The sequence below is a fragment of the Perna viridis genome, chromosome 3, assembly GCF_037379345.1.
Source record: "Perna viridis isolate PV_CMFRI_1.1 ecotype Kerala chromosome 3, ASM3737934v1, whole genome shotgun sequence".
In the NCBI taxonomy this organism is placed as follows: Eukaryota; Metazoa; Mollusca; class Bivalvia; order Mytilida; family Mytilidae; genus Perna; species Perna viridis.
Genome location: NC_142447.1, coordinates 20,417,866 through 20,441,000, shown reverse-complemented (window position 1 = coordinate 20,441,000; position 23,135 = coordinate 20,417,866). Strand labels below are relative to the sequence as shown.

Sequence of the window (23,135 nt, the reverse complement as noted above, 5' to 3'; positions counted from 1 at the left end):
AATTCAAATTTCACAAATAAAATGCTTTTCGTAAGCATTACATTTTGATGAAGGACTTGACGACCAATTAAAATCGTTGTCTTTTGCTATAAATGTGCAGTCATCTTTTTGAGTTGCAGTTGGCTCTTGGGATGACCAGATAGTATAATTTAATTTTTCTCCAGATATCCACTGCCAATCACCTCCGACGTTTATCAGTCCTATATGCCAACTAGCTAAAACAGAAAAAGTTCTACGATGATAAATACGCTCACAGAGTCTGAATACGGAATAAAATAGAATCGTATAATTATGATTTATAAATTGTGAAAATGATTCTCATTACTCGATCGACTTAATTCAATCTTTAGAGTACAATATTTGTACATCAATAACTAATTCAAAATCAACATGTCAAAGTAAAAATTTAAGGACCACTTATACCTTTTAAAGCATGAAACTGATTTTTCTGGACGTCCGTTCTCTGCCAGATAGCATTTGTTTATAACAATAATGAACCAAGTTTGAATTGTAGATTGCAATCCCATAAAAAAATAGTTCTGAAACTTGTACAAACCAGTTATAAGAGGTTTAATAAATGAAACCAGAAAATCTTGTTCAGCCTTAGATGTTATGGAAATCAGATGTCCACCTTTAGTCTGACAGGCTGTCTATACAATAGAATAAAAAAAAAACTATTAGACCATGGTCCAGCTTTACCCCTTCCCCAAATAGGAATTTTTGTAGACCTTTATAGCGTTCCTTTTGATGTATTTGATAACAAAATGTTTGCCAAAAAAATATAGTGCATCACTAGCACAGGATTAAGGAAACAGCAGGTGCGGTGACGTGAAAATGACAAAAGTTGGTAAAACGCCGAGGTTTTTAATGAAAGAAAAAATCAAATAATTGTAAAGTACCATTACACAATTCGGTTTTCAAGCTTCATAATGAGTATATGATTAATAGTTTTTATTATAAAATTATAGCCGATAAGTAAAAAAAAAGATCCCCTCCTCCAACATATTTCATTGAAAATTTCGCGAATTTGGAGTTCACCACATGACTTTAGACAGGCAAGCCCTTAAAGGACTTTTTGCAAACAGCAATAATTTTAATTAAACATAGCTGCTTGTCTGATAAAAGATAATAAACATAGATACTATACTCCTACGTCCATTAGGCTTCCACTTTTCATCTTCTGTACTTTCATTTGTGATATGCATTTTGCATAATGTAATTTGATATCACGATATTAATATCTTTCAATGGAAAATTACTTTTGTCCATTTGTTTCCTTAAGATGGGCACCATTTCAATAATTGGAAAAATAAAAGATTTGATAAGAATATCATTATTATTTTAGCACCGTTTTCATATGAGAAGCTTAATTGCGTCTTTTAATCTCAAGTCTCAGAAGTCAGAAGAACATTGTTAACCAGTACTTATACTTGATTACTTTTTTTTGCAATAATACATTTTCAATTAATAATGAAATTTCAAATAGTTGTACTGCTGTTTTATCATTCGGTATCACAGAAACCTAAAAGGATGACTAGATTTTCTCATATTGAATCTACCTTGTGGAAAAGAACTGTAAACTTGTTTTATGCGATTCAGAGGGCTCAGAGTATGACCACTAATAATTTGTGAATCAATTCTTGATGTGGCTAAATTGATATAAAATGAAACTTTTTATAATTATTTATTGATATTTTGATAGTTACTTTAAAGAAATCATGAACTGTTAGTTTTTAGTTGTTTTGTTTTTAATTATTTTGTTAATTTCTGACAAGAGGGAAACTGTTAGTAATGATGACTAATCAATACATGAAATATTCATTATGTGAGGTCTACCCTTGTTATACATATCACTGAAAGAGTAATGCAGGGAACCAAGGTTATAGCGGTAATCAAAAGAATGTAATCCAGGGACAAAGACCAGACATGGAAAACAGACATACACAACAAAGAACATAAAGTAACTAAAATCATATATACAAAGTAACAGAAGCAAATGAGCAACTCGGACTTCACTAAAAACTGGGCGCATGGGCCAGGTGTACCGTAATAGTTAAAATCCTCTGCTTTTTTTAGAAAAACCCAACAAGTTGCTCATAAAAAGTCAAGTTCAGGATAGTCGAAAGAGCCAAGGAAAACTACGACACGTGGAACAAATCAGTTTTCATGGCGCGGATAGATACACCGTAACGATCCAGGATTTCATTTAACGACGATAAAACTTCTGTAGTGATGACTTCAATCTTGTAGCAACATATTCCTGTTCCAGAAGCCTATTTGGTATAATTCTAGCGCCATACAAAAAATCTTGGTAGTTTCGGCAAGCTCTGGCATAACGTATGAGTTGTGATATGAACACTCCATACGCAGGTGCTGAAAGGATGTTGCTACACATGAAAGGAAAGTTGACAATTCTGAATAAAATGTCATTACGTTTGTTGTAAAGTGTGGTCAATAATTTTCCTTTACAGTCGATTTCTAAGTGTAGGTCAAGATGCGAGGCTGCTTTCACAGTGCATGTAGTACCCTTAATCTCAAGTTCTTTGGTAGTAGATGCCATTTATCAAATCGTCGAAATTATGATTGTTTAAAGATAATACGTCATCTATATAGCGACTGAGAGAAATAAAAGGATCTAGCTAAACGATATTCTTTCCTTCGAATCACATCAGCTATGAAGTGTTTTAAAATTTTCCTACGTATTCCGTATCAATCACATAAGTTTTTAATTGGAACCTCTTAATTATTTGCTTTAAATTCAACGAAAAAAATCTATTTTGAGAAAATTTTTGAAATAAAAAAAATTCGAATTGGCCAATTTGAAGAGGAAGTCCATTAAAACTGAAAAATAAAAAGTACATAATGGTTAATCTTAAAATTTTAGTTAATTGCTTCAACTAAAATACACTAAAAAACTAAAATAAAGGAGTTGAATTACATTTGTTAGTATATTTTTAAGAATCAATCATGTTCTGCCTAAAACCTAATTTTATGGTAAAAATAACTGATGATATAAGTAATGTAACCAGTTTTTGTGGTCACAAATCTGTTTTAACGGAAACAAGGCTATTTCTGGCCATCATAATAATTTATTTTGTGTTCACTTTTAACATTTTAGCCACATAAATCAAACAGTTGGGTTTCCACTAGGCGATTTGTAAGGAAAATTGGGTATTTTTTTTAAAAATTTTAAACCGTTTTTGCAACATTGCTTTTATATCCTAATAATAAAGAGGAATATCTTGGCTTTATTTTGATGCCATTTGTGTTAACAACAGCATTTGTTTTACTTGGATGGAACAAAATGTTTCAAAGACGAATACTTAGAAATGAGCTTGAGGCATACTTTTAGACCCGGGTTTCATTGACAAGGCTATTCTTGTTTTTGGCAAGCAGGCGATTTATTATTTCTAATGTACATATATATAAATCTATCAACCTATATAAAATTGAGCTAAAATCCAAGTTTTACACAACATTATTTTAAGTCACACATACTATAAACAATCAAATGCTTTTGCACAATTATGTACATATATGGAATAACTACTAATGTTGAAGCTGTACCATAAATGAGGTCAAGGTCCATAGTGTTAAAAGGAAAAAAACTGTAATTATAACATAATTAAGCCCGAAATTGTGTTGTAGATAAACAACTGAAACCAAACCTGACCTTGTAATACGGGAATTCATACTTTCACTTCGCACTTTCTGTTGCTTATTATATACACATATTTTCACATTTGTATTTGACTGCGGGGAATATATGAATACACATGTATAACTAAGCAACTAAAAACATATATCAGAGGCCCAGGGTGTGGCATATCAAAACCACAAATAAATACATTGTGCCAAGTGAAATTACGATAAGAATAATACTGAGTATTCAAGAAGCTTAAACAAAGAAGACATTAGTAAGAAATCTCCTGAAGAGACTTCCGTTCCTTGAGTTATCTGAAGCTCATCGCAGCGATAGACCTTTGTTTTTTTTCGCATAACTGCAAAGCGCTGTAGACATATCGCAATTCTCTAACAGTATCCTAATAAAGAGTGATCAAAATAACCAAGACTCTTGCAGAAATAGAGTCCTTTGGCAAATGGATATCATCGTGTAAAATAATTAACTTATCAACCCGAGATTTTTTTATTTTCTTAAAGGACTGACTGCAGCGTTTAGCGTAAATTATGAATGTCAAGCACTATTTAGAGATTCTTATTACATACATGTAGTATACACCGGAAAATGACTTTGTTAAAGACATTATATACAAGGTGTTCGTTCATTAAAAAAATTCCTATTATTCCAGATTGATGATTTGACGATTGCGACAAGTTAATGCCAAATTGAAAACAGTATGACCAATTAGATTAGTAAATCAGAGAACATATGAACATATTCAATATCATTAAAAGTGAAATTAACTTGGACTTAATTAGCAATGCTCTTTCCACCAAAAAAAAGAGATATAATTTTCTTTTAGATGAGTCTTATTCTTAACTCAAATTGAAAAAAAAACTGTTTATAAATGTTATTCAGCTGATAAATATTTTCTGTCAAATGGCAATATTTGTAAATATTACACAGTAGTTTATACTTATTTGACAAAAAAATACCACACAATTAACCCCTATTTCTTATTCAGTTATAGATCACATAACCAGTCGGTCGTTGCATTTTTCAAAAGCAAATTATACATTTATTAAGATTGTACATTAAATTGGAACATTGAAGATTTATCATTCTTGCTTTGGTTGATTCAATAGGGCGATGAATGTATGACTTTTTCTGTATGCAGAAAAGACCAGGCGTTATGTAAATATATGTTGTTTTTGAATCGAAAATTAATTAATCGTATGGTACGTTTCGTCGTCCAATATTTTTTATCCGGAATTTCGACTTTTAAAACAATCAAAACCAAAGACCGATTTGTATTAAGGAACTACTTCCTTGGACATCAATACGATACATTGTTAACTGAATTTTTTTATTTTGGTGTTATTACAATATTGTAGTGCAGAAATAATTAAACGTTACATTTTTATCATTTTATCTACGAATGAGGTTTTCGTCGATAATATTGATGTATTCACTATAGAAAGAACCATGTCAATGGGTTTGAAGTTAGGCGCCCATTTCCTTGGAAACACAGGTTAACTTGACGAGACTTACAAGCCACCTTTCTTCCATTTTTATTGGAACATAATTATGTCAAAAATGCGAAAGCGGTATACTTCAACTCTCACCTCTGATGCTTTCCATGACAGTTTATTGCAATCAATAAAGTATGTGGAGTGTCCGAATGTCCTTCTCTTGTAGGCCTCTGGTGGCAATGGTTTATGCGTTATACCTGAAAATTTAGGGGACGAACGTCTGACTGATTGCCAAATGTTACATGCTTTGATAAAAAAGAAATCAAAAGTAAAGTATGAAGATGTATGGTCACACTGATCTTGTGTATAATCCCTACCAATAACATTATATCAACACCAATGGGATAAAAATGTTTCTGAAAGGGGATAAGTTTAATTGAATTTTACATATCAAATACTTTTCGACTGATTTGAGTACTGAGTAACATAAAAATGTTGAAATCTAGGTTAGTTTATGATCGTAACGCCTAACAATTTATTTTTTTATTTAAAAAAATGTTAATTAATTGGATATAAACTCAATAGAATCAATATATCTAGTCAAATTATTTTGAAAAAGGTACGTGAAATCGATAATACGATTGAATACGCACGGGCAGTTATCGTTACCTTATACGTTGGGTACTTCAACATTACAATTAAAAACTTAATCCTGGGGTGATTTGGGAGTAGGTATTAATTGAAAAAGTGTCGAAAATGGGTACCTGTTGCAATATAGATTCACCTTAATGATCTTTTGTTTTCACGTGGTTTATTACCCATTGGGACAATCTTAATACTGTGAAACACTAATTGTTTGTGGTGATCCAATTTTCGTGGATTTCTTGGGTTGTCCAAACCACGAATTTAACAACCCAAAGAAAAATGTGTTTTCCAAAACCTTGAGGAAGAAGGACATGAACGACAGACTGCCCGTATGGACTTGTACACTTGTAAGACCCTGTTCACCTATATTTCAGTGTAAACGTAGTTTAACAATTTTACTTGTACCTGCAGTGAATGAAGGAAGATATACAGTCAGTAATAAAACTCCTTAAATGAATAAAAACATCAAAAACTGAATTTATTGAGATGTTTATTTCATACTTCCGGTTAAAATAGCATGTATCGGTAAAAAAATGTATAATTTGCGTATTGATTATTTTGAAAAAGTCGATTTGGAACAGCAAACAGAGTTTTCATAAAGAGACAAACTGAAGAAATTATTTTAATATTTATTGTATTTGTTACCATCATATTAATAACAATCTATTTTTGGTGCATATGACATAAAAACATATTTTATAAAGCTCTAGACAATGCAATTTTAACACAAAAGCACTGATAAATCACAGAAATACTATAAATTTCAACAGCTTCTAATATCACTTTTAAGAGAGTAAACCAGCTTTACGGAGGCCCATCTGGATCAGGTCGGTACGTGTTGACATTTTCTGGTGAGTAGAAATAATCCAGTTTGCATGGATGGGTTTTATCACGGAAGTCTTGGTATCAACCACAAAGTTGTTTGATGCATCACCGCCAGTGTCATCTTCTTGCTGCTTCAGTGGTTGCATTACTTCTGATGAGTACCAGTCATGGAAGTGGTCTTTTAGTTCTTCTTTGTACTCTCGGTTGAGTGACAAGTCTAAATGTTGTAGTTTGTCGGTACATGCAGCTAGTACGAAGAGTGGTACAATGTCGTGTTTCTTTAAGTGGCTGAGAAGTTTTTCACTCTGATGAGCCTTGTAAACATGAAATAATGCTATGGCTTTAAGGGTTGTAGTGTTTATCACGTCAGCGGCAGCTCGTCACGGATCTCTTCTACGTATGGTATTATGACTTCGTCAACGTAACGGATCATGGACTCCTCATCACTCCAGTGCGTCTCGGTGTAGGTGATGTCCCAGTTGTCAGGAAAGTCAACACCCTTTGGAAGCCAACGGTCGTTTTGCCTGCGTAAATCAGCTGTTGAGGAAAAAGTGTACCGGATTTGGTTACTGCAAGAAGTAGAGTGATTTGTCGTTTATCGTCTAACCCCGAAATGGTGATCTGTTGAGTCCCCTGCTGTTTCATGGTCCAGTCTCCGCCAGGCACAAGTTCACAACCAGTCTGGTCCCAGTTGATTTTGGTACATGTGTGTCATGGTGCTCCTCTACGACTTTGTTGACTTTTTCCAGGTGGGTTGCTTTAATGTCGTCGAAGTCGGTGGGTAGGTGTTTGACTGTCTTTGTACCCTTTCTTTTGACGAAACCCATACGTTGTAGGATAGATCTGGCTAATGACCTGGTTATGTTGATGTGACCACCATACCGCTGAAGTTTGTTACGGGCAAATTTAGTAACGATTGCTTCTATTGCTGCCATGACGATGCGAGTGTTGATAACGCCACCGTTACGTCGGACTTTACGGATCCAGTCTTTAACATTGTCGTGTAAGTCACCAAGAGCTAACGGTTTACCACGGGGTGAGTGGATTAGTAAAGAAATCTCGGTACCAACTGAAAAAAAAAGATAACGAAATTTTATTGATAAATTCATTTTTTTGTAATAAATCAAAATAATTCAGTAGTTAATTAAATCCGATCTTAAATTTACTTTAACCGTTAAAATCATAAAAAAAATCAATCAAATTAATCCCATAACAATTGTTTATTTAATGGATTATAAAATCAGATTTGCTAATAAGTTTGTGCCAGTTTAACACAAATTTGTAACCCGAGGGTAGACAATTCAAAATTGTAAAGAAAAGTAAGAATTAAATTTGGACGCTAAGCCAATATTGGTGGAATAAAATGCAAAGACGCAAGAAGGTAAACGAGTAATGATTATTAATTTTAAAATTTTGAAATTATTTTTTTTTCTGAACTGGACTGGGACTGGGCAATCAAGGCAAATATTTTATTGATAAACACCTTTCTTCTTTAATTTGATATAACTGTTCTGCATGCTGCGGACTGACGTTTTGCTGACTTTGTGACCAAGGTCGGCGGTGAACTTTCTGGACGCTCTGCCAACACCATTGTGTACAGCATAACGGGCTATCTTGGCACGAGTATTGTCGTCGTAGGTGTTGTATTCACCTCTCTTTTTTTTGCGTGAAATAGTAGATGGGGAAGCGGCTACCAAAGTATCTACACCGTCATTTGCTGCTAGAACAACGAGTTGTTCTTTCTGGGTTTAACATTCTGAAGGGTCAGGAAGACCTGGTGTGGAAGGTTTCGTAACCTTGATGGAACCGGACTTTAACCACTGTGTGAGTGACATAGTGAACTGAATTGTTTAGATATCCGAAAGTATTTATAAGGCATGCTTAATTTGAGAAGTTGTAAGCGTTGGTCACAGCTTTGGCGACAAACATCACTTTTACAAATAGTTTCTTTTTATAATGCCGCTAACTATAATAATTATTACTTTTTAAAGATAATCATTTAATTATCCGCTTTTCTAGTTAAAAGATCAAACAGATGATTAATCTTGATGATTTGAGTCGTTATCGTCAATCAACTAACGAGTTTTAGCTAAACCATGCATGTAAAATTTACAACCCAATTTGTTTTGTTTTGAAATGTTGTTTTCCACGAATTTAACAACCCATGAAAATGTCTTTTTTTTTGTAAATCCACGAAAATTGATGTCAACGAAAATAAATGAATTCACAGTATTTGGTAAGTTTCATAAGATAGTGAACTGTGTTTAACTAATAAAACAAGTAACATTCCATGAAAATATAAAAAGTATACAAATAGACTGTTTCATGTGGCGAATATGGTCACCCGACTATAATAAAGACAAATTAGAGCTTCTGTAGCAAGGCACTTACACATTGCAACATCTCTCATTTTAGTAGTTTTGAAATGGATTGTTCAAATACTTAAAAATACGCAAGTGGTGACACCAACCATACTAATACATTTGTATGACTGAGTTACGACATCAAATTTCAGAATTATAAATACAAAAGTACTTTACAATTCGTATACATCATAATCATTAATGATTTAATTTCTAATGTCAGTGGGTGCATCCAACAATCTATTAAATCGTTTGTAAAACTCACAAGTTGGAATTTCCTTATCCCAAGAGTATTCTTTGTTGCATTTAACAGCTTCATTTCCACAGAGATAGTACCCTTCATCACAGGCAAACAGAGCATAATTTCCAACTTGACGGTCTTTCGCGGTAACGTGGCCATTTGTTAGTGATAGAAAGGGACATTCTGTTAATATAATTCAAAATAGTGATGTTTTCAGTTGCTTATTTTGTGTATACAAAGACAGACAAGTATCATTAATTTACTTTTACTTGTTTTTTTTAATCCTGGTTCAGAACATTTTCAAACTTTTTCATGTTTATGAAATTTAAATTTCCTTTCAAATGCAAAGCAACAAACTCGAAACAAATGTTTGTAAATCATCATTTCTTAATTGCATGCGAAAAGAAACAAAAGCTCTTTAAGTTTCATAAATATCACACCTAGTAATGAATGATATTGACAATATTATTTTGGACATTATAATTGAAAACTTGTATTTCAAACAAAACCAATTTTGAAAAAAATATGATTATTCACATATGAAAGAGTAATCAAGGGAACTAAGGTTCTAGCGGTAATAAAAAAAACATGTAATCCAGAGACAAAGACCAGACATGGAAAACAGACATACACAACAAAGAACATAAAGCAACTAAAATAATACAAAGTAACAAAAGCAAATGAGGAACTCGGACTCCACTAAAAACTGGGATCATGGACCAGGTGCACCAGTAAGGTAAGCGTCCTCTGCTTTTCTAGAAAGACCGCCGAGTTGCTCATAAAAAGTCAAGGCCGGGATAGACAAAACAGGAAAGGAAAGATATGACTCAATGAACAAATTAGTTTTCATGGCGCATATGGCTACACCCTAACGATCCACGACTTCATGATGACGACTATAAAACTTCTGTAGGGATGTTGTAGCAACATAAATTGTTTTGTAACCCTGTTCCAGAAGCCTACTTGTTAGAAGTCTAGTGCGATACAAAACGTATGAGTTGTGATATAAACACTCCATCCGCAGGTGCTGAAGGAATGTTGCCACAGATGAAAGGAAAGTTGACAATTCTGAATGAAAAGTCATCACGTTTGTCGTAAAGTGGTCAATAGTTTTCCTTTACCATCGCTTTCTAAGTCAGGGTCAACTGACATATATGAATCGCTTATTTTATATGTCTTGTTTTTGTTTTGTTTTTTGTTTTGCTTTTTATATTCCCATCCAACTACAAATATAATTCGAATATCATAAATTTGTATCCATAATTTAAACAAAACATGGCTAATTATAAAAAATGCATGTTATGTTCATACACTTTGTCGGTCAAATTCACCTTTACAATGAACTTTATACCGATTTTAGAACAACTACACTCATTGATATGGTCTAAAATAGGTTTCTACCGAATTTGATTATTGATGAGGGCGTATTGACATAAAACAAATGAATATAAATGAAAGCTGTATTTTGGAGTTTTACTCGTCACATGTCAAATCGACGCGTTTAAAGCTATCGCAAAAAATTAATCTTTCATTTGCAGCAGGAAGATAATTTTTTCCGTGCCTTTTTATTTTGGTCGAAAGAAACGATTTCGGAAAATCTGTAGAATTGTATTTTCTATTTTTGAGGTGTGTTGGTGTGTACGTGTGTTTATAGATATGAATGCTCATTGAAGTTACTTTTGCAAATCTAATACATGCGTGAATTTAAAAAATAAGCACTTTATGCCTCAACATAGTCATTTGAAGGATTAAAGAACTATTTAAAATACCATTTTTACATTCTAGTCCTTTCCATCCGCAAATTAAGATAACTAAATTTTTTCCAAGCAGATAAGAATAATTATTTTTATTTACTTTTGTGTGGATCCCCTGCATTTGTGTCTGTTTTCTTTGTCGTAGCGCATTTTCCAGGTTTTTGTATTACGTTGTAAAGTGGTCTATTATTCCCGTTAACCGTTATCAAACCTGAAAATGAATCACAATCCACATAACAATTAATATTGGCATATTTTGGACTGAGTGAAAACAAATAACCTTTGTATAATAGTTAACTTTAAATTTTAAACTGCTTTAGTCCAACTTTTATAAAACCAACGTTAGTACTTTTTATCAAAATATTACATTATAATCTACATTATACTTTATTTCCTCGACTTCACTAATTAACTCATTGTTTAATATCTTATGGAAACAGACATACGGAAAGTTGACAGTTTGACATTCAGACATAATATAATCATTCAAAAACAAATGTAGTTTCTTACCGGCATTTATGTCTACAGCCAACACTAATAGAAGGGCTACGAAGTGATATTGTAACATCTTATACAAGTCTGTGGTCCAGTTGATTTGCTAAAATATATTCATAAAGACAATGCTATACATTGAAAACAAATATAAGGAACAGAAAACAAGAAATCTATTATATGGGTACAAAACCTCTACAGAGATAAATGAGCAAGCAAGACCACTGAAAAGTGGACGAAGTGAAGTGGTAGGGTAAGCATCCTCTTTTTTCACATATGATGTCGAAGATATACATTGAAAGCAAATATAAGGAACAGAAAACAAGAAATCTATTATATGGGTACAAAACCTCTACAGAGATAAATGAGCAAGCAAGACTTCACTGAAAAGTGGACGAAGTGAAGTGGTAGGGTAAGCATCCTCTTTTTTTCACATATGATGTCGAGGCTATATATTGAAAGCAAATATAAGGAACAGAAAACAAGAAATCTACTATATGGGGACAAAACCTGTTTTTTTTTCACATATGATGTTGGGGATAAAACTAAAGCGAGGCACTTCGACTTAATGGACAAATTTGCTATCATGTAGATCATTTACATCTTAACGATCACCAAGGCAAGGCTATGTACATGTACCTCAATATCATTAATGTGAAAACTAAAGTCATATGGCATGGTGACAGCATTCCTTTCTTCAAATACTGCGAAAGTTTTTATGCTCGTGGGTTTTCAATTTTCGGGGTTTTCGAGTGTAAACAAAACCACGAGTTTGGTTTTAAACGAAATGGAAATTTCCCACTGGTTTTTGTGCTGAAAATCGCCAAACCAATGAGAAAATTAGAATCCAGGAACTTGTGTTTCTCTTCTTAGCCACGAAAATTGGTACCTACGAATGAAGTTACTTTCACAGTAGCTTATTGTATGGAAGTACAAAATATATTTAGCGTCGGAAGACTGCTGCATATGATTTTGAGTTGTGATGTAGAAACTTCATACTCATATACTGTCGATATTCGCTCGTTGGTCAAGACACATGACATACTTTTCGCAAAATATTTCTAAATCTACGGTTTCTCATTTATAGAACATCTTCTATATGTATGTAAAGAAAACAGAGATTAATGGTCTGACCAAGTGCCATCCTATGTTTTGAACCAGATTTATTATTAATTCTGACTCAAGACGGTAAAATGATTTGTTTGTTTTACTGTCTATTTACAAGTATACCCATACATTGAACAAACATACAACATTCGAACAGCCACATAGTTTTAGATTAAAAGAAAATAAACTAATTGATTGTTATAAACAGACTACATTATAATGTGGTATATCTAGGTGTGTAATCTTAGTTACTACCAGCTATTTTGCATCTACCTCTGATAAAAAAAATTATAAATGTAAGTTCTTACTGACAGAAAAATATCGGTCTTTATGAACGTGTAGCAATACATCAAACGCGCTGTTTTGTGATCGACTTGTTTAGAAAAGGAGAAAGTCCATCACAGAATTGCGCCGTTTGTCACGATTCTGTTTGACACTACATTGCAGTAAAAATGCTTTTTTTTAATTCAAAACATCATGTTAACAAAAAACAGTAATTTAGAGTAAAGGTGAAATTTTGAATATAATTAACCTACAGAAAAGTGTCATCATTATTTGATATATGTCACACAAACACATGTGGTTAATGTGCATATAATTACGTCATTTAGATTGACATTTTTAAAAGCGTTGGAATAATCTAATAAATGTATTGATGTGTTCTAATATAAATAACCCATTTACTCATATATTTGAGACCATTGCTGGAAATTAAAAAAAAATAAATACAGGGACAATTGCGAAGGTCTTTCTCAAATATGTTCACTTGATTAATATTTTCAAGAACAGACAAGGACTAAAGGTGGTTGACCCAGGGTAAGGGACATAACTCTTATATCATTGAAACGTTGGTATTCACCATTTTATGTCAATGTTATGTAATGTAAGCAACGAAGTAACTTAGACTGATTTCAATAACATTTCACTGATTTCAGGAGTTATGTCCCTTATCCTAGGTCTACCTCCTGAATAATATATTACACTTGATAACTTAGGACATTATTCATCAAAACCCCCCCCAAAAAAAAAACTGAGAAAAGTTTGTAATATATTGATAGTAATGTTGTGATCTGTGAAGCACATGAATAGTTGTAGCCTTCCACAGAAAAAAAAACAATTCTTGGTATTTATAAGTTAAGGTAATATCAAGTTTCAAAAAACTATTATTATTTTATCTCGTATAAAAACTAAAACTATGATTCTCTTTCTTTTGTAATTAGCAAAATGGTTTTAAAGAAGCTGTTTGAAATGAAGTACAAAATGTTTGATGTACTCATCCTTCGCGGAAATACACAGGATTCAATCAAACACTTTTAAAAATAGCAAAAAATAGGTATGGCAAACTACACGAAATTTGATACTCGCGTAGTCGGTCTTGATACTCGCGGGTATTCATGTACTCCGATAAAACATCATTCGGTGAAAAGTATCGATTATCGTTGAGATGAAGTAATTTGTTTGTATTACCTTTTACACTACGAGTTCAATTATTAGAACATCACTTGACACTTTAACGGGAGATTACAAATTTATATGTTAAGCGAAACATTAGCCAGAAGTTCATATTCTAAGCTTGTGGATCTCCCTACATATAATGACCATCGTTTCTCTACATAACATTTCAAAATTCTATTTCTATTTTTGTTTCTATGCACCAAATGAGGGATAGAAAAACAAAAACAATCATCGATAGGTAAATGACGTCCGACTTGATAGGCACAGTCTGTACCATATGTTCACACGGAGTTAGTAATTTCTATTTTGATTTTCCGTTTAAGTCCATGAAACATCGAACTTAAAATTATGTACACAAAACGATATTTTATCATAAATAACCGAACAATGAAAGTTCATTATATAAAATCAAACATAATTTTTTGGCTTATGAGTGAATGTTCCATGTAAGTAATTATCCGAATGATTAAAGTTTACTCGAGGACTCGAGTAGTCGTTGCCATTCCTGATCAAACGAAAGTAACTTGATGTACAAACTTATAAGGTGCACATACTTTTGTAAGATGCTGTAATTGAAAAATACTAGATTTGGTAATAATTTGCATTTCATTTTTTTCTCTATAGTTATTTGATATAATTTTGTTTAAAATGTTACGGCTAAATGATTTCAAATCTCCACTGCAGAAGTTCATGCCCTTAAGAGCCTCACACTAAAACAACATATGATGATGGATAACCACGTCAAAAGGGGAATTATGCAAGTATGCACATATAAATGTTATTATTGGCGCAAATTTACTCATTTTCATCTTTAAGAAGTTTGTTCAGTTAGTATTGATGTTTTCTATGAACATAGATGTGAAGCATTTTTATTGTCTGTGTCAAATATATTGCAGATAAAAAAAAATTAGAGCTGAAAAACTGAAGTTATTTACTGAAGATCTTCATATGAATAAAAACACCGAGACTTAGAAAACTACATTCACGAAGGTCAAGTTCAAAACAAACAATTGATTCAGTACCAAGCAGTACTTTGTCCTCTACGGGCTACGAAATTAGAATTCAAGGGTTACAACATAACCAAGTTAACACTAATTGCGAACATTAAAAGGGAACAAAGGACAAAAATTTGCAGGATACAAAAAGATTGAGTAACTTGAGTATATTTTCATTACTTTGAAAAAATAAATTTTCAAAGAAAAAACTAACAAAAGTGGTATTTTGTTAAAGTTTTGGTAAAAAAATTCGAATCTAATGATAAAGAAATGATATGAGCATCGCCTTTTGTTGATGTTTGTTTTGTTTGTTAATATCAACAATATATTATGCCAATTGTTTCATTGGACAATTAATTGAAATAAGCAGGAAGCATCAAGATATGCTTTGAATTCTGATGTTATTTGTAGCAAGCAATTTTGAATTAGATGTGATATTATTGTTAACAAATATAATATGAAATTGATCCTTATAATGCATTTGACGGACAATGTATTGATAAGTGATGACCATTCTACATTCTATTCTTCCTGCGCTCGACTCATCCGCTACTGTACCCCTTCGTATGACGTTAGTTTATTATCAACGACATAAGTAGAAAAAACTGCATTCGAAATCAAACAATCTACCTTGGCAAAATGACTAAAAAGCACAAAATTCAAGTTAAAAAAAAGATGAAATGCTTTTTTGAAAATCACGGAAACTGAGATTATGGTCTGAATAATTGCGATTCTATCGCTTAAACTTCGTCTGCTTAACTCTGCCTCGTGAGCGTGAAAAAAAATGTTTGTTTGACTGCCTTGTGAAAGAAAAATATTTTAATGCATTGAACACATTAACTATCAGTTAATTTTCCTTTCTACCTCAGATACCAAACACTGAATGAAACTCTTGTAACTGATACTTTGGTGTTTTATCTGCATGTCAACTATATCTAATTGTGAAAATTCATCGACAAAACACATGCGTTGAAATCCAACAGTCAAAGGACAAGGTACATACAACAGTAATTATAAAAAAAATACACACATAAAATACCGATCAGTTACAAGTCGTGCAATACATTCAAAGTTATGTTTGTTGATGGTCATGTCCAAGGAAGAGTAATCAAGGGAACCAAGGTTCTAGCAGAAATCAAAAGAATGAAATCCAGAGACAAAGACCAGACATGCAAAACAGACATATACAACACAGAACATAAAATAACTAGAATAATACATACAAAGTAACAAAAGCAAATGACCAACTCGGAGTAAAAAAAAACTGGGAGCATTGACCAGGTGCATCGGTAGGGTAAGCGTCTCTGCTTTTCTAGAAGCACCCGAGTTGCTCATAAAACGTTGAGTCCGGGGTAGACGAAAGGGGAAAGGAAATATGCCATGTTGAACAAACCAGTTTTCATGGCGTAGATGGATACACCATAACGATCTACGAGTTCTGTTCCAGAAGCCTATTTGTTAGAATTCTAGCGTGATACAAAAAGTTTGCGTAGTTTCGGCAAACTTTGGCATAACGTATGAGTTGTGATATTAAAACGCAGGTGCTGAAGGGATGTTGCCACAGATGAAAGGAAAGTTGGTAATTCCGACCGAATGAAAAGTCATCACGTTTGTCGTAAAGTTTGGTCAAGACTTTTCCTTTACCATCGATTTCTGAGTGTAGGCCAAGATATGAGGCCGACTTTGCAGTGTCTTAAGTATAGAAGAGAGGAGGTCTACTTGATTTAGGAGGCCTTTTATCTGTGATTCTCCATTACCTTTCATAAGGTTTTGCTGTTTAACTTTTTTTTGTATTCAAAGCATCATATTGAAATAACACAATTTCATTTAGAATAAATATACAAATTTGGTTATGACTTACCTGCCGAGAAGCGTTAGCAATGTTTGATATTCGTTATACCAACATATGTTGTTAATATGCTAAGAATTACATCATATAAAATGATTATTTTTTAATTATTGGAATAGGCTAATATATGTATTGATATGATCCACTGTACATGAACCCATTAGGTCATATATTCAACATTTGCAGAAATAGATTAAACAAATTACAAATTTAAGAAGCTGTTGCAAAAGTTTTACACTATATTTTCTCCTTGATAAATTTTCCAAGCTCTTTGAAATACTTAACCGTAAAAGCAAATTAAGGTTTTTATTTTTTCCAGTTAAGAATCATGCAAAATGTGATACATTTTAAGAAAACTTATAAATTGTAGGCAATAGTGAAAACGAATGGTCAAAAAGGAGAGTGCGTAAAAAACGTGGCAATATAAGATAACAACCGAAATTATTTAAATCATCAAATGATCTTTTCGAAATGATGAAATCTCAATATCGTACTGTTTACAATAAGGATGAAGTTATTTTCCATAGTTTTGTCTTGTACTTACAACACATTTTGACTAAATGGTTTTAGTTGCCGATCATCCGTACATGTATATTCTCGAAAATTTACTAGACTACTTCTATCAAATAGTATTCAAACTTCTGATTTTTCTACATTGTTTATCACACTTCCACATCACTCGCGTAATTCAGTTCTGTGAGATCTTATTCACCAATGCGTCTATACTTATGCTTTTCTATTATCAGACAGAAAAAAAACGCCCGTTTAGTTAAACATCAAATTGATTCTAACAAAACTTATTCTGAGTGGGGTATTGTTAAAATGTTTACATTACTGGCCGCCTCATTTTTATGAAAAGTCAAGAATAATTAATTAATTATGTCCAGGAGTGTTTGCCCATTCATTCGGACAGCCTTTCAATTTATTGTTATGGTTTAGTATTACTACTATACAACCAAATTATAGTATGAAACCCATCATAGAGTATGTACATACAATGATAATCAATTGTTACATTAGCCAATCAAAACAGGTAATCTGTTTAAATTGTATTTACATTAGCCAATCAAAACAGGTAATATGTTTAAATTGTATTATTATGTTTTTTATTTTCATAGCCTTTTTCATTGAACTTATTTAGCTTATGTAATTTTTGTTTGACGAAATCAAACATACTGTTTCATATATTTTAAATTTCTTTTTTAAATTTGCTTTTTTTAAAGATGAGCCGGTGCGCGAAACAACCAAGGTTACTGATGACGCGCTTTCTCAATTTTTTCAATTTCCATTTTCTTATACAACTAAAATTACTTATTTCGTGTAAAGAGCATTTTGTGTTATGCATGTAGTGTAGTGTAATCATATTGTTCAGCTGTTTTCCTCTGATGTTAAGTAGTGCTCCTTATTATGAAACTGGTGTAACCTGTAGTAGGGTGACTTAAATATATTGATGCTTTTAAAGTGATAATGTCTTTTACAAGAATTTATTTTTCTTCATAATTTAACAAAACTTCAGGACGCAAGCTATAAAGATTTAATGTTGTTAAAGATACGAAACTAAACATATCATTACTTTATACAACACTTGGTATTACAATGTAACTTCCTGTCCGACTGAAATCAGGCTCTCTGTGCTCTAAGGTCAAAGATAAAATTCGTGTAGACTACCATTATGAAGACTTTGTCCTCTGTTACTAATGTCGTCTCGTACATATCTATTATGCATTGTACTTATTTTTATTCTTTTTTGCTATAGGCACATAGAGTTAATAATTTCAGTTCAACCAAATATATTTACTTCTTACACCGTTTACTCTCTTGTACATATATTTCATGTATTTCAAATGCTTTCCATTAGCTTTGTAGATCCCTTTACTCCAATATGTTGTGAGTGCTTATCATGTGTCTATCCAGTTTGACTAAAATATCACTTCTTTTAACTAGTGAATAATGGCTTAAAATTATACGACTATTCAATATTGAAAACGGAATTAAGTACGATGTTTTAGAAGTACCAAAAATATAAGTGACCATGATGGAAGAAGGCATCTTTTCCAGGAAATTGAGTGAAGTTAATTGGCACGATTCTTATGAATATAAGATAACCATGAAATGTTTAATTCTTTCCAAGAAAGATAACTAGCTTAGCGAAGAGTGCATTCCATTAAAGACAGTAACTATACGCTGTAAAGACAAACCATGGTACAACAAAGTCAGAATTAAGAATAAAAAATCACTAAATATAAACAGCAACTGAATAAGTGAACTAAAGTGAAGACAGCCAAAGAGAAATTTTAACATGTAGATAACACAATTCTTGAAAAGTTTTCCGATCAAAAAGCTCGATGACAATCTTATTAAAATCAAGCAAAAGTATTTATAATATAACCTGTCTTTAAATATCGACAAAAAACCTTGTGATGCGATGATGACAAGAAAAGCACTTTACTTAATAAATACATACGTTTTACAAATTTCAACCCTAGACTTTCCAGGGAAGACAGAAAGTTGTATTGAAATATTAAAATTACACATTAGGAGATATTCTATGTTATTCAAATTTTAATTCCAAACAAAATACCGCTCCAGACTCAATTTATCATCGTATACTTAAGATTAATCTACGTAAGATTGCTTTATCAATCTTAAACAAATCCTTAGAACAATGTACATTTTCGACCAGTCGTTAGATTGTAAACGTAAATGCCATCTCTAGAACCAGAGATGCCATCTTAGTATGTAATTTTTGACAAATATTGCTCATAAGTTGTGTACGAAAAGTTATGGAACGTGTCCTGTATAAACATGTATACAATCACCTTCATTCTAACAAACCCATACACAGATACTGGTCTGGTTTCTTAATTAAACAGTCAATCAATCAGTAATCACTACTCGAAATGTATATTTTATTTCAGGTTCTTTAAAGAAGGATAAAACTTTCGCCTTTTGCCACTTTTTTTTCTTAGTAGTCAATAAAGTTTGACAAATAGGGTTACTTTGTAAGTTAAAAGTTATCTTGAAGGAAGGAAACAAAGTTCTTGTTAAGGAATTCCTCTACTTAACTATGGGATATATCAGCTGGAGTGTTCCAGGGGTCAGTGCTGGTCCCATCTAATTCATAATCTACATTAATTTTATCGCAGATAAATTATCGTGTCTATGCCGATTATTTGTTGATGCTACATCGTTTGTTTATGCTAGATGATGAGCTATTTGAACCCTATAATTAGTTCAAGCAATGGCTATTGTGGTTTTACCCCAGCGCAATTGATATTGTGTTCTTCTCGAACGTTTAACTTCAATCGGAACTTTAAAAGGAAAGGGCAAAATTATTGTCCAAAGCAAAACCTATAAACACTTAGGAGTAACATTGAGTAACAATATTTAAATGGATTACTTATATTGATAAAAGAAAACAACGGACATTACTTTACATTACATTATATTACTCGACTTACTCGACAGTACCATTGTTTCCTTTTGTCGAAAAGTAACTTCAATATATTTGATTTAACTCGCTTTATTAAAAAATAAATTTATTATTTAAGCATGCTGGATAGTTAAAATTCTCCCCTTTCCTAAACTTGTCTACTTGTGTTATGCGCAGTGATTCTTATATACTGTTGAGAACTTTAAAATTATATTGATTTATGGAATTAATTGAGAGTAGATTATGGTAATTTGAATTTACATTTTAAAATAATTAGTTCAATTACCGCATTCAAATATAGTAAATAAAGTCCCAAAATTCCACATATAAATCGTTTTAAAGTATAAGTAATTTTTACGACAATGCAAAATATTCTGACAACCAATCTCCATCATATATACGTGCTTTTGTTCAAAGTGGTTAGATTTGTACAATGCATCTCTGATATTAAGCTGTAATCAAGGACTAACTTATTTAAGTTAAGAATGTTCGTGAGAAAAACGATTCATTGAAAATTCACCCCCATGATACAATTTTAATCAAATGATCTTAGTATTTTGACTATCTCATAATATTGGCTGTAAGGAAAATATAACAGTGGCGGATCCGGGCCACCCCTTGCCCAACTATAAGTAGCACAAACTATTTACAAAGTGTTTAATTAACGTCTTCATATTCCATGATAATGTTTTTTTTTTTTAAATGTGTATATGCTGTTTAAATATATGGTTATGAAAAATCATAGATGTTTTTTTGAAAAGTCTTCATAACTTATAAAAAAACAATTTAAATGATGTTATTCAAAAATGTTTTCTTAATTTCGAAAAAAGGATCATTCTGTTTTCAAAATCGATCTTTTTATGTTTGTAATGTTATTTAAATAATAATTTCTTTATATTGTATGGCTTGGTATTGGTTAAACAAATGATAGTTTTCATTTTAATGCAATATTTTTCATTCAATTGGTATATTTATTTTTATTTGAATGCAATATTTCATTATCTAAATTTTATAAATTTTTCTTTGAATGCAATGTTATCGATTAAATTGGTTTTATTATGTACTGGTATGCATTTTTTTCTGTTCATTTGTTACTTATCGATTCAATTGGTACAATTTTTGAAGGCAGTATTTTTTATTCAATTGCAATAACTTTTTCCGTAGGCAATATTTTTACATTCAGTCTGTATAGTTTTCTATTTAAATAGAATATTTTTCATTCAATTGGTATAAAATTGCATTTGAATACATTTTTTTTTTTTTTGCAATTAGTTGGTACAACTTATCATAAAATGAAAACATTTTTCATTCAATTTTTTTTTCATTTCAATGCGATATTTTTCATTCAGTCGGTATACTTTTTCTGTTTAAATTTGATAGTTAGCATTCTACTTTTATAATATATCTATGCAATAATGATTCAAATGAAAACTATATTATAATTGAATGAAAAATACTGCAACCAAGAGAAAACATTATGCCAATTAAATGACACAAAATTGCATTTAAATGAAAAAAAATCCAATTAAATAGAATATGTCATATTCAAATGAAAATGATTAAATTTGCGCAACCAATATCATGCCATAATTATATCAGAACATATTTACAACACGTATAAAAATGTTTTCCAACAGTCTATTGTATAAAATTCTGTATAAAGAACTGACGAAAATTCCCCTACTATGCAATGGAAAGCTTGCTTGAACTTGAGGTTCAACTGCTTATAAGTACCATACTCAACAAAGGAATTTCCTACCTCATTTGTTCAAGGTGGCTTTTCTAAATGTACAGCTAATTAGCATTGTATCGTAATAATTGATTGCACTTGTATACCTTGAGGTGTCAAAATGACAGAAGAGGGATTGTTGTGTTAACTTGTTGTACCTGCTATTAAATTGTCAAAATAACTCATTGAAAAGACTTCAGAGTATAGTCAAATATGTTAAAGTAGATGACCAGATCCCCATTTCTAGACAAAAACGTTTACCTCCGGAACTGATGAATATAAACACCATATGCAGCGGATATTGGTACATTGTATATTATAGCACATAAAAAAATTCATAATTTCAAAATCAAAGTCGTCTAGTTTGTTACATATTTTTGTACTGGGGTGGCTAATGTCGTCGAATTTGATGTAGAGGTCTAAAAATTATGCAGAGGAAACTGCGTCATAAGTCTCTATAATTTCTAGGTCTGGTGGATTAACAAATGGAAGTCATTCCCAAAATTGTAGCTTTGAAGTAGAATATCAAATGTATTTGAGTTTTTTTGACAATGGCAAAGGAATAGTAAAGAAAATAATTGATCGACGATTTCCAGACTCCATCTACCTGAATATTGGTACTTACTAATATGACTTGAAAAACTTACATATAGTGTCTTTTCTGTCCAATATGTTCATGTACAATATCGGGCCTTTACAATGACGACTGTCAGCTTCCTTCAAACATCAATATGTTGAAACATAACTTACATCACCACGTCAATTTAATATTGTATTCAATTTTCCGGGTTTTGCCTTGACATTTAAATTATACTGATTTTCCTTGTTGATTATTCCTTTCGACTACTGCATAGAGTTTATCAGTTCGGTTATTTCTTATGACTACTGCCTAGAGTTTATCAGTTCGGTTATTTTATCAATATCCTAATTTGCATTTGATTTTGAGAGGGGTGTTTGACAAAGTTTTTATTCAGCGTTTTTTAGCCAACCTGTCCGTCGTCGTCGTTAACAATTTTTCAAAACTCTTCTCCTCTGACACTACTTGACCAATTTCCGTTACTGAAAACATAATATAGAGTTAAGACACCAGTTCTTCTCATAAATCTCCAGATATGTTAGGTTTAGATGAATTTGACATAAGAATAGTGTTCTA

At 31.9% G+C, this 23,135-nt stretch overlaps 1 protein-coding gene and 1 pseudogene across 1 annotated transcript; both read right to left on the bottom strand.

Annotated features, from left to right (window-relative positions):
- Window positions 1-3: 3 nt before the first annotated feature.
- Window positions 4-22,721, bottom strand: LOC148621380 (lithostathine-2-like). The gene is made up of 7 exons (XM_088574070.1): window positions 22,630-22,721; window positions 11,433-11,520; window positions 11,023-11,133; window positions 9,193-9,351; window positions 5,248-5,351; window positions 557-650; window positions 4-215 (listed from the first exon to the last, which is right to left on the bottom strand). Exons 2-7 carry the CDS (start codon window positions 11,488-11,490, stop codon window positions 4-6), a joined length of 738 nt encoding a protein of 245 aa, XP_088430196.1. The 5' UTR covers window positions 11,491-11,520; window positions 22,630-22,721.
- LOC148621381 (uncharacterized) lies at window positions 6,455-8,399 on the bottom strand (annotated as a pseudogene).
- Window positions 22,722-23,135: the final 414 nt, after the last annotated feature.

Bases quoted from the DNA above. Each gene is read 5' to 3' on its own strand.
- LOC148621380 (XM_088574070.1), bottom strand. From the start codon at position 11,490: ATGTTACAATATCACTTCGTAGCCCTTCTATTAGTGTTGGCTGTAGAC. The intron at 11,134-11,432 runs GTAAGAAACTAC...ATTCATTTTCAG, and splicing joins GGCTGTAGACATAAATGCCG to GTTTGATAACGGTTAACGGG. The intron at 5,352-9,192 runs GTGAGTTTTACA...CTAAATTTTCAG, and splicing joins GGATAAGGAAATTCCAACTT to GTATAACGCATAAACCATTG.